Source organism: Motacilla alba, chromosome 4, assembly GCF_015832195.1.
Source record: "Motacilla alba alba isolate MOTALB_02 chromosome 4, Motacilla_alba_V1.0_pri, whole genome shotgun sequence".
Taxonomy (NCBI): domain Eukaryota; kingdom Metazoa; phylum Chordata; class Aves; order Passeriformes; family Motacillidae; genus Motacilla; species Motacilla alba.
Window position 1 is genome coordinate 37179240 of NC_052019.1, and position 12357 is coordinate 37191596.

Here is a 12357-nt window from a genome sequence, read left to right on the forward strand (position 1 = left end):
TTAGAAGGCTTTGCATCTCCTCTTTTGCAGAAGTGGTTACTTTAGATCCCTCTTGTTTTATCTTGCTATGCTTATCAGGCTTATTCATTTTAGTCTGCTTTCATGGTATAGGTCCTGTTAAGCAGCATCTGTGTCTAGTACATGGTAATTCTGTAAAAAAAAAAATCTCGAATTGAGGAGAGACTCTGATTGTGAGACCTGTGATGTGTGTGAAATTGGGATCTAAGCTACTAGGATCTCCTGTTGGAAGGAAGCTTGGTACATACAGCAAAGCAGAAATGCTATTAGTTCTTGCAAGTGAGGCTTAAGTGAAGAAAATATTAAGACACTTTTGTCTTGTTCAGCCTCCTCAGGGTATGGAAGCTCTTTTTGCTTTAAAAAATATAATCTTTCAGTCTACTGTGAATTTGCTTGGACATTTGTCGCTTTGGTCTTTGTTTTGCCCTTTCACTGGGCTGTTCTGACACATCTGTATATTACCATAGCTTCTGCTTGCAGCTCCCTAGTGTCCTGTTTTTACCAAAGTATTTTTTAATATAGAACTTTAAACACCATAAAAATTCACCTGAGTACTCCTTTTAATCTGACAAGGTAGTCTAAATGGTCAGATAGTACAGGAAAATAGTGATTTGTGCCATTTTGTGATTATTTGTTTTATGTACAACACAAAAATGTGTCTTTCAGTCAGGCTTAAGGCCACACCTCTCTGTATTGAATAATGATTTGAAACCTGATGGGGATCTGTTGAATTCAGGCCATTTTTGGCTTCATTGTAGTAATAAAAAAGCTGGTTTAGTGCTTCTTAATAGGAATTCCCCTCACCTCCATTGTGTTTCTTCCAAGTAAAGTTGAACTAAACATTTTTAACCAGGTGCTATAGCTCTATGATGTTTGTGTGCCAGCTGAATCAGAAGCCTTGGCACTGATTGCACTGATTTATTTAAAGACAAAACAGATCCTTTTTAATCAAAGTGAAAGATGAAACAGGTTTTAGTTATGCAGCGCTTGTTGGCCCAAAATGAGCCAACTGTACCAAAATAGAATTGAGACTAAGAGAAGGTGATTTACAGAAAATCAACTGGAGAGACAAATGGATCAACATTTTGAGTTTAAAAAAAATACCATGCCCTGATCAGGCGAAATCACTAAGTACACCTAATTAAATGTGCTCATGGTTTTTTTTATGTTTGTTGGTTTGTTTTTCCAGAACTCAAGTAAGGATGCCTTAAGACGAGAACTATGGATAAATATATCAAAATACGGAAGATTGGAGAAGGATCCTTTGGGAAAGCAATACTTGTCAAAGCTAAAGAAAATGGCCAGCAGTATGTCATTAAAGAAATAAACATCTCTAAGGTAAGTGATTGTTAATATTAAATTCTTGATCCATTCTTTTTGTATTTCTGTTCTCACAAATCATTATTTTCCTTCTGAAGATGTCAAATAAGGAAAGAGAAGAATCAAGGAGAGAAGTTGCTGTTTTGGCTAACATGAAACACCCAAATATTGTCCTGTATAGGGAGTCATTTGAAGGTAAGATGAGCTAATACAGTAAAACCTGAAGTAACATGAGTGGTTCTGTGCACTTTTTACTGCACTTAGTCTAAAAGTCAGGGAATTTTCTCTCTTTAATCTGTATTTTTCATACCTTTATTACTTACTTCAGTTATTTTCCATATTTTTTTTCAGAATTCCCATCCACATTTAAAAATAATTTGTAATTCGGGAAAAAGGGCAACAAATAAACAAATATTCATGACTATATCTTACATACATTGGTTTTGGTTGATGCTTAAATGAAAGATATTCTCTTGTTTCTCCAGAGCATGTCTCCTTGAATATACCCTGGCAACTGGAATGCTTGTGTAGGTTAAATTTGTGTAGGTTAAATTACACTCTAAATCTGGATATTGATAACCTAGCAAGAGCAGTTTTGTGTCCAAGTCTGTTGTTTTAGAGTGCAGTCTTCAGTAACTGCAACCATATAGTTGCTTTCAGAGCTGGGAAAATAGATGGGACTGTTTACTTCATCAGGCAGTGAAGGAAGGAGAAATATAATTCTACATTGTCTTCACAGTGAATGTCTTGGGAAATGGGCAGAACAGAAAAAAGATTCCAAAGGCCTATTATAAAGGTTAAAATATTATTAAAAGCCCCTAAATATTATTTGAATTGCTATTTAGAGATTTTAGTCTCTTCTTTCCTTTCTTTCTGCTGACTTTCTTGTGTCTTCTGCCTGGGGCTTTCACTTTGTCTTTTCATTAAATTAGATTTTTGTGACATAATCATATTACGTAGCCGCACTTCTGGTTTATAAATACACACTGTTTTCTTCATTGTGGTAGAAGGCTGTTCTTTAAGACTGCTTTTTTCTTACAAAGTAGATCCTGTGATCCGTAATTCACAAGACTTTGTGTTGCATCTTTATTGCCAGATCACATTGACTTTGAATACATTGAATACAAAGTTCATAGAAGAAAATTATTTCAGCAATAGATGTGCAAGAAATCTCGACTCCTAGAATCATCTTTTAAAATAACACTAATTAAAGATAATAATAAAATAACCAAACAGAGAAACTTTAAGGGTTTGATGTTTTGAAAGGCAGATTTCAGAAGCATTCTGTGGGAGTGAAATCTAAGTGACTTAGATGATTCAGTTTTTTTTAATTCAAAGGTTTTTAAGTGTTGTGACTAACTTTTTCATAAAATAGAAGTTCTTTTTCTTTTGAGCAGCATGTGACTGATTTTCTGCAGTTATTCATCTCTTCTCAAAATCATGCCTAGTATGTGAGTAGTGTAGTTCTTATGCTTTTTGCAACTTGCAATTTGCTTCTGCCTAATCTGTTTTTTCATCAGTAACTGGGAAAACCATAACTTTGAATGAAATGTATTATGTTTGTTCATACCTCCTACTGGAAACCTGCATGGGATTTTTTGAAGTCTCCTGAGATTTCATTCAAAAAAGAGAAAATAATTGTTTCCATCTCTCATTGTTTGCTGGAAGTTCTCTTACTGTTCTTCAGACTGAAATAAACTGCATGTCTAGTATGAAAACTGGTGGCTGTCATGTTCTGGCAAGTCCAGGTAAAATTCCAAGAAAGAAGAAGGTAAATAGAAGCAACTTAAGATCCCTTTATGGTAGAGGGATCTGTAGGATGTTAGAAAAAAAGTTTAAAGATTGGTTTTGTATTGCATTCATAAAATGACACCTTTAATTTCATAGTGGTTTTGAATGCCATATTGGAACATTGGTTCAGTAGATGTAATTCTTTTCCCTCCCTATGAAAATAGTCCAATGTTACCAAAATAGAAAAATTAGGTTTTGAAACTCCAAATAATAAACGTATTTTTGCTTGAAGTTTGAAAAAATGGACTAATAAATTACATCTAAAGCTGCATGTGAAAAAGTAAATTTTTTGTTGCTTTTTCTGTGACTGTGGGGAAGATATTTAGAAAGTTAAGTAAAGAAGGATCTTGCTTTAGTCTTTTTGAAATACTTTGTCTTTTATTTTACAGAAAATGGCTGTCTGTACATAGTGATGGATTACTGTGAAGGAGGAGACCTGTTTAAAAAGATAAATGCCCAAAAAGGAATCCTGTTCTCTGAAGATCAGGTAACAGCAAACTGCTGTTATAGTGTTTTGTTGCAGGATACTTTTTCGTGAATTTGGAATTATTTTGGCTTAGGTTATAGATGTGGTTGCTTAATCTAAAAGGAGATTCTCAAGCAGTCATTCTTGCTATTGGTCAATGTAGTATCATTAAAAAGCAAAACCAAACCAAAACACAAATGAAAAAAAAACAACTGCACACAAAAAAAAAAAAAAAAACAAAACCAAAAAAACCCAGAAAGAAAATATGGTTGGAAGTCCTGGGTATGTTACTTGAGATTTCATCTCTATGTGTAAAATGCTTTTGAAAGTTGGATCTCTTGTGAAGTAAACAAAATCTGACACATGAAAAATACTGAAAGACAACATGAATATCCTTAAACGTCTGAAATAATTTTTGAAGTTTTTTAAGATATAATGGTATAGGATTTTTGTATTGTAATACTGATTTTCGTGTGTCATAAGTATAAAATAATATACTTTGTAAGTATAATTGTGGCAGTAGGGGTTTGAAGTCTTAGTTGTATATCAAACATTTGGGATATAATTTGTAAAACTTAATTTTCTCATTTGACCTCACTTTTTACAAGAAGGACTTCAAATGGAAAAGTGAAAATTATGTCTTGCATTGTTCTATAATTTTGTCATGTATGTACGTCTAAGTAGCGAATGTAAAACTACTATTCACATGGCAAAGTTCTTGTCATTAGTCACTTCTTAAATTGTGATTTTTTGCAAATTTACCCAAAAAAGGGCATTGTTGGCTTGTTCATAATCTTTAAGTTAGATGTTTGTTGCTTTTCTCATCAAAGTCTACTTCGTAATATTTTTCTTTTTAAGGTAAGACACACAAAATTGCTATATGTAGAATAAATTTCTGAGAGCATCAGTAGGCTTTCTAGGACTCTTGGTCGTTTAACTGAAGACTTGTATTGGCCACAACAAAAGTGCAGTCTTTTAGTTTGCAAGTTCCACATCTTAGGCATTTTAGCCAATCAAATCCATGTTGCATACCTCTGCTAGGTTTATAACACATAATGAAAACAGTAGTCTCAAGCTTAATATCAGATTTGGGTAATAAGCATTTTTTATTAAAAGGTTTGCGTTATAGTGACAGTACTATTAAGTTTTTTAATTATTCTTTGGTATAAACAAAGCGGGTTAAGAGGGAGAGGAGAGTAAAATCCATGGTTATAATTAAAGTCTGATTTGATAATATCTTGTAAGTGGGAAAGTTTTCAAATAAATTATGAAGTTGATGTTGCATTTTCTTTTATTAATAGATTCTGGATTGGTTTGTACAAATCTGTTTAGCACTAAAACACATACATGATAGAAAAATCTTGCATCGGGACATAAAGTCACAGGTATGTAGGTGGCTGTTTTTTAACTGAATTGTCTTTCGCAATGATTGCATTTATATCTTCCTAGTTTGTTTATGGAAACATTTCTAATACTGGAAACACTTCTTCAGTCTGCAGGAGATTTATATATTTGTACAAACAGATGAGGCTGTTTGATGAAACTGCAAGTGTTACTCATGTATTATACTTGTGTGGGGACAGAAGAGATTATGTTTGACAATGTGAAGTAGTGTTTTCTCATGTAAATGAAGTAGGAGTTGTGTAGATCTGGTGTTCCAGAGTGGTCAGCAGCAATGACTTCAGGGAGACTGAATGGTAGAAAACTTTCTTCTTCTCAAAACATGTAGACAACAAAAAGTGTGCAATTGTATGAATATTTTAATTAACAGACTTTTTAACATTTCTGTGTCAAGAATATATTTTTAACCAAAGATGGAACAATACAGCTGGGAGATTTTGGAATCGCCAGAGTTCTGAACAGGTAACTCCTTTTTGATACTGTTTTTCCTCTGACATAATTTAAATTGCTTTGATCAAGGAAAGCACAATCGGTACACTTGATGTGAGTTAACCAGTTAACATCCATCCTTATTTTTGTCTTAGTACTGCAGAGCTGGCACGCACTTGCATAGGAACACCGTACTATTTGTCGCCTGAAATATGTCAGAACAAGCCTTACAACAATAAAAGGTACTAATAGGGATTTCATTAAACATTTTTGGTAAAAAGAAGAAAATAAGCTCTTACAGGAATTTAAAGCTGTTCTAATGAAATGATGGTGAGCATCTGTTAGTTTGTCTCTTACCCAAGTAGGTATGGAGCTTCACTGTAGAGGTTGTACCTTAGTAGGTGTGAAGTAGAAAGCAATGGCATGGAGAGATGACTTAGCTTAATGCTCCAAGTTCTAGATCTAATTGCGTTCTTAATTGTGGCTTTACTTCTGCCTATCTGCACAGTAGTTGTACTGCCTTCATTTATGCACTACCAAAGTGAGACTCTATTAAAGGTGAAGCACAGCAATTTGATTATCTGCACGCGTGATGGGCATAGATGGGTTGCTTAGCTTGCTCTAGATACCTTGCTTATACCTTTGCTGCCCTGGCAGCAGCCTGTACCTGGTAACAGTGTCCCCAGTGTAATTAAATAGTAATAATTAAATATTAGTAAGTTATCCTTCCTCTGCACCAAGCTGTTGCATTCATTGCTGTGAGTGCCTTGAACTTATTTCAATGGATTTCTTAAGAGATAAAAATTATTGCAATCCCTTCATTTTAATTTCTTCTACATGAGGTTTATTATCCAACTGTGTTCTAACCAAATCCTGTAATGAATGAGGGTAAGTTTAGTCTCTGCTGAACAGAATAACTTGACTTTGAGAATTGTATTTTCTGAGTTAGGTGATGAGGTTTTTTTTGGATTTTGTTTGTTTAATTCAAAGACCTCAGGCAAAGGTATATATTTATATTTAAACAAAAAAAGCCTTTGTCTATATTTGGTCTCATTTCTGTGGCTGAGATTGTTCTAAATCAGAAGCCAAAGTAGCGTCATCTGATTTTCAGAGTGGCCTGATTTTGGTTGATGAATTGGTTTTAGGATTTTTGTTTCCTTGGTGTTTTGCAGGGTCAAAGAAGCCCATAGAGGGGAGGTTTTGCATACTCAAAAATCCACCCCCCCTTTTCCTCTTCAGAGATAGACTTCACAGATACAAGTTACTTGGCAAAGTTAACCTAGAACTAAGTTTTAAAGTAATGTGTTCTCTTTGCTTTAGTGATATCTGGGCCCTTGGTTGTGTTCTGTATGAAATGTGTACACTTAAACATGCGGTGAGTAGAAACTTTGTGTGTCCATAAAAGAATAGTGATTTCAAACAGAATATTGATGTTACATAGATGTATTTTACTTGATGAAATGCTTTCATGGTAGCTGTTTGAAAATTACCTTCAGCATTTTCATCTCCGCTTCTTGTGCCAGCCAATGCTTTTCATTGGTGGAAAGCTTGAATTCATTGAAACCTTAATTGAAAACCTGAATTTGGATTCTACTTTTTTGCAAATAGATTAATGTATTTCTGTTTAGAACGGAAATAGTCCTTAGAGAAAACTCCCAAGGTGGAAGAGTTGCCTTTTTCCATTTTTTTCTTCTACTATTTATGTGTGTGTATAGTTTGAAGAGTATGTCTTCATCATGCATTTTTCAGTTAGGAAAGGAAGAAAATGTTTGGGTTTTTTCCTGTCCTGTCCACAAATTTTTTGTGGATTTGTTTTGTTTGGAGCTTCTTAGTAGCTATTTTTATTAAAAGAAAAAGATTATAACACCATGAAAATGGAAATAAATATCTTCAAGACACAAGGATTTAATTTCATTTCAAGCTTTTGTAATTTCTTCTTGCTTGGTCTTTTATGTGGCAGCACTGCTGACAATGTTTCATTTCTGAGAGTTGATGTCAACAATTTGTTTTCTGTAAGCTGGGTGATACATATTGTTTTATTTTTATTGTACAAAGGAATTGAGATGGTTCCCTTTGTGACCTGAGCTTAAACTGAAGTCTGAACATTCTCGTGGATTTCACCCTGAATGAGTGCGAATACTTCACATTCTGTAATTTGTCATGGGGGGGTTGCTAAAAAAGGCAGAAGGCTTTAGTGGTTCAAAGTTTTTGGAAGAGGAGATCAAGCAGATAATTATTTTTTCCTTAGTTATATATCATTGTCAGTCTAGATCTGGAGGCAAGTAATTACTTGTTAGCATATTATGTCTCCATAGTATGAAATACCTGTATTGTGATGTATTTTTAATCGGAATTTTAATTTGGATACGTGGCAACAGATTATTTTGAGCTGCTGGTGTTGACCTTGAAAATGTGTGTGTTGAGGCAAAGGGAGGTGCACTGTTAGCTTGGTTCCATCATCATCTGTATGTGCAGCCTTGCATGTGGACAGGCGATAGGAGTAACTGTTCTGTTCCTTGTGTGATACAGTTTGAAGCCGGTAACATGAAGAACTTGGTCCTGAAGATAATCTCTGGGCCTTTTCCTCCTGTTTCTATGCATTACTCCTATGACCTACGTAATCTGCTGTCACAGCTATTCAAAAGGAACCCTAGGAATAGACCATCAGTAAACTCCATATTGGAGAAAAATTTTATAGCCAAACGGGTTGAAAAATTTCTCACACCAGAGGTATGGAGTTAGTTTTAATTCTAACTTTGCTAAAAACATCATAAGACTTTGCTTTTTCTTTATTCTAATGTTAGTATATTACATGGAAAACTAGAGTAATAGTATTCCCTAGAGCTCTTATGGAGAGGGTCATTTGAGGAAAAACTAGTTTTACCATGAACTGTAAAGAAAAGTCTCAAATTATTAAGTGTTTGGTAGTTTCCATAAGTAAATCTAAAGTGACATTTTTGAAGTGCATTGTTTTGTGTGTTTTTCTATATCATGAGGAATCACCACTGAAATGATTTGTTTAGATGTGTATCTTTTCATAAAATGCTGCTGTCAATTATTTCAGCATTGTTGCTGTACAGAATTTCTGCAATCCATTTTTTGTTTGTAATTTGGAATGGCCTGAGGGCCTGTTGTGGAAAATAATGCTAAGTAAAATAATCTTTGACTTTCTTGAGGTTTAAATGTATCATGTGTATATGCCCTCAAAGAAGTTGCTTCCTATTCTGTTTAAAGTCTATTCATATAATTTTATATCTAATAATGTCCTTTTAATATGAATCTAGTCAAAAGATTAACAAGTGAATAATAGTACTGATATGAGGTAAATAAATACAAAAGAGAAAGCACATGGAGGAAGTGCAGTATAAATAATTCTAATGGATTCTAACTCACAACTAAAGAAATGTCTTGAAAAGGCCATATATAATTGGAATTTCTGAATTTCTGTGTTGAAATAGACTTTCAACTGACTTCAGATTGAAGTCCTAAAGAAAGGTAAAATTCAGAAATCTTTACAGATAAGTTTGCTCTAACATATGCAGCAGTAATAGTTTGAGCTGGTCTTGTTTCCAGTAGCTAGAATGGATATGAAATTTTTATTTGGAGTTAGTCAGTCAAAGTATAATTAGTAATAGGCTGTCTCTATCTCCAGATGGCAATACTGATTTGTCCTAAATGGAGTATGAATACTTAGGTGCAATTTTTCTAGCTGTACTACTGCTGTGTTTGACAGTGAGTTGTTATCTAATATTTGAAACAACCAAAAAAACCCCACACAGAAAGCACTTGTCACAAAATCAGTCTGGTACATTCATATTCAGCAGGAGGTGGTCATTCTGTGATACAGCTGTAATGCATATTTTCTTACAGTATCATCCATGGCTAGTGCTGTTGTCCTCTGTTTTCCTTAGTCTAAGTTTAAAAATTATTTCATAGTAGATGTCTTCAGGATGTTGCAACTGTTGGTGAAATCCCATTTTTAAATATCAGGAAATCAGTCTTCCAGTTTTATGTAAATTCTTTCTTTACTTTCATAGTTACTAAGTTGCATTAAAGAGCAGATCTAAATTAGCAGCAATTTTTAAAAAGGAGAAAAGAAACTAAAAAAACTAAAAAAAAAAAAACCTAAAAAAAAACTTTGAAAGAAACTAGAGTCAGGTTTCTTTTCTGTCAGTAAAGGTGTTATTGTGGAAACATCATAATTCCGTTGCTACAACTTACCACTCAAATAAAAGTTTCAAGCTAATTGAAATACCATTAGTCAGGAACTGTAGGAAACTGTGTGACTTCTGGCTTACAGAATCTTTGATGCCAGACTCTACAGATTTAAAATTTGCTTCGGCGTTATGTGCAGAGTCTTAAGTTCTGCACTTTGGTTCTTGTTTTGGGTTTTTTTTTCAGGTTTAGCTCCTCAGCATCCATTGTAACTGACTGGTACAAATCAAAGGAATCTTGGTAGTTCAAGATTCTGTAAAGACTGTTCCTGAACTGACACTTTTCATTTATCCTTACTGCTCTTCCTTGAATACTTTTCACTTGTGCTATATAGGTTTGAGGTGTTTGGTTCAGAACTACCGACAGTATTTAAGATGATGGCCTATTAATATTTGAATATTCTTTGTCTAGTCTCAAATTTTTTTACCTCAGGAAGACTGCTTTCCATATTTTATTATGCTAATTGTATATGCCTTACAGCACACACCATATATGTTTTACCAGGTACCCACATATGGGGTCATCTTCTCATCTTGAAAAGGACAGCAACGCTTTAAAAGTGCAAGCATTTTTAAAGAACTATTTTTTGACACTAGCTGTATGAGAAACTGAGGTGAACTTTGGCAGCTACTCAGAAATCTGAAAATAATTGTGCATAAAAATTATGTTGATGCTCACATTAACTTTTTTCCTAGATTCTTAGCTAGTTCATAAATGAGATAGCCTGTGCCACCCAGAAGTCAAACTAAATTGCTTTTAAAAATTACTCGAGTTAATTATGCCAAAAATGTTTGAAAATACTCCAGCTTCATATTGGTAATACTAGATTCTAGTAATACTAGATTCAATGCATAAAGTTGAGTATTTATTTTCATGTAATTTACAGTAAATGCTCTTAGATGCTTACTGCTAATGCCATGCTTGTCTGAAAATGAGTTCTTCCTAGCTCTGGTCACAGGTACTATTGACTAATTCTTCCACTTGTTTAGCTTATTGCAGAAGAATTCAGTCACAAAATTTTCCACAAGTTTGGACCACATGCTTCATCAGGTAAGTTGATGTCTACACTGCTTTTGCTTTCATCTCTGTCAAGATCATGTATGTAGCTTTGTTCTTTTGCTAGGGTTTTTTTTCGGTATGTTTTCATACCTGACTGTGGGATTTTCAGGAAAAAAGAGAGAAGAAGCAATTTCCTCCTCTCCCCTGGGGAGCCGGCCATATGTTGGGTACAAATGATGCAAATACAAGCTATGGGCCTGTAATATATTAAGTGTACTTTTTGCTCTTGCGGTATGCTGCACTTTCAAAATTTAAGGAGACAGTGTAGACTGCAAATAATGGAGCTAATTCATATGCTATGATTGTATGACTTATTTTTATTCCTTAGTTATGAAAAATGGCTAATGAGAAGTACGATTTCTTCCAAAAAAAATGGGATGCTTCATTAGATATTCCAAGATAAAGCCCTGGCTTCAGTCTAATTCAATGACATTTTTGCTAGTGTTAACAAAGATTAATTCTGTCAAGATGGTGTTACTTCATTTTACTGTATTAGTTTGCCTTTTTTTTTTCCTTTAGATTTCCCTCCCAGTTATTTTATTTCCCTGTAATTATCTGATGCTCTGGCAAGGGCTTTGGTATCTTTTGATAGTGTTGTTGACCTCCTATTCTGTAGTAAGAGAGCCCTGCTAACCCAGAATCAAACCCACAATATTGGTGTATATTCAGGAACTCTATGGGGAAAGCAATATCCCTGAAGGCCATTGAAGCTCTTCTAGAACTCATCTTCTGGTGACATTAGCATTTCAGGTTTCAGTTCAGTGTTGTTAGTAGAGAAGGGCCTGTCTCTGCATCCAATGAGGAAACCTCTTCCCTGTGTACATGAGCACTGTGCAGTTAAGCAAGGCAGCTGAATGAAGTGTCAGTTATCCAGCTAGAAGGATCCAGATGTAAAAGTATGGGAATTGTTTTCTTCTATTTCTTATCAAACATCAAACTTAGACAAGAGAATACATCAGCTTATGTGAATGAAATGTTCCCGTTTGTTACGGGTTCAGGAGGATGCCCGTGCACACCAAACCTGAAACCCATCTGTGACTGCAGAGCAAATTTACTTTTATTACTAGCAGTAGCAAACAATACATACCAACCCCCTCGTTCCTGCAAAGCTGCTGGGCAGGCAAAGGACATGGAGAGCATGGTGTCATGCAGGGGGGCAGGCAGGCAGTGCATCTTCAGGGCGTCCCCTGGACCCACAGTGTGCATCCAGTCCTTGTCACCTCTCCACCCCAGACCCACACCTCAAGGCTTCTCCTCAGGAGTGGAATTCTTCCAGCTACAGCGTCTGGCCAGCGCATGAGATGAGGCCGCAGAGGCCTGTGATCCCACCTCCATGCTAACAACAGCTCCATTGTGTATTGTTCCTCTCCCGCAGGTTGAGTTCCCAGCGATGGACCAGTCCATTGTTTCTCTTTCAAGGTTCAAGTTCTCACCAGTTACACAGTAAAGTTTTCCTCATTGTCTTGTGGATGTGCACAAGAGCAGCCCAAATATGGCAGGGCCTTAGACACGACTTTGGTCCCTGAACACGGTTCACCTGTTTTTTTCTAGTTTCTCTGTTCTAAGACTTTGGGAAAGGGAAATACCATACACTGGCCAGCCTCGGTAGCTCAAAACCAGGGTTGTTTTTTTTTATTGTGGGGTTTTTCTTCTTTTCA

General features: G+C 35.2%; 1 protein-coding gene across 16 annotated transcripts in view; it reads left to right on the plus strand.

The window, feature by feature from the left end:
* Positions 1-12357, plus strand: part of NEK1 (NIMA related kinase 1) — a 45831-nt gene that overhangs the window by 3331 nt on the left and 30143 nt on the right. For 12 of the 16 annotated variants that reach the window (XR_005256663.1, XR_005256670.1, XR_005256671.1 and 9 more), the window contains exons 2-10: positions 1208-1356; positions 1437-1533; positions 3519-3616; positions 4897-4980; positions 5391-5458; positions 5581-5667; positions 6746-6800; positions 7955-8155; positions 10630-10690. Coding sequence is in view for 2 of the 16 variants with exons in the window: in XM_038134529.1 (XP_037990457.1) it covers positions 1240-1356; positions 1437-1533; positions 3519-3616; positions 4897-4980; positions 5391-5458; positions 5581-5667; positions 6746-6800; positions 7955-8155; positions 10630-10690 (868 nt within the window). In the remaining 14 variants the exon portion in view is untranslated. The remainder of the gene's footprint in view (positions 1-1207; positions 1357-1436; positions 1534-3518; positions 3617-4896; positions 4981-5390; positions 5459-5580; positions 5668-6745; positions 6801-7954; positions 8156-10629; positions 10691-12357) is intronic. The other 4 variants (XR_005256658.1, XR_005256664.1, XR_005256660.1 and 1 more) reach the window with 1 other exon arrangement.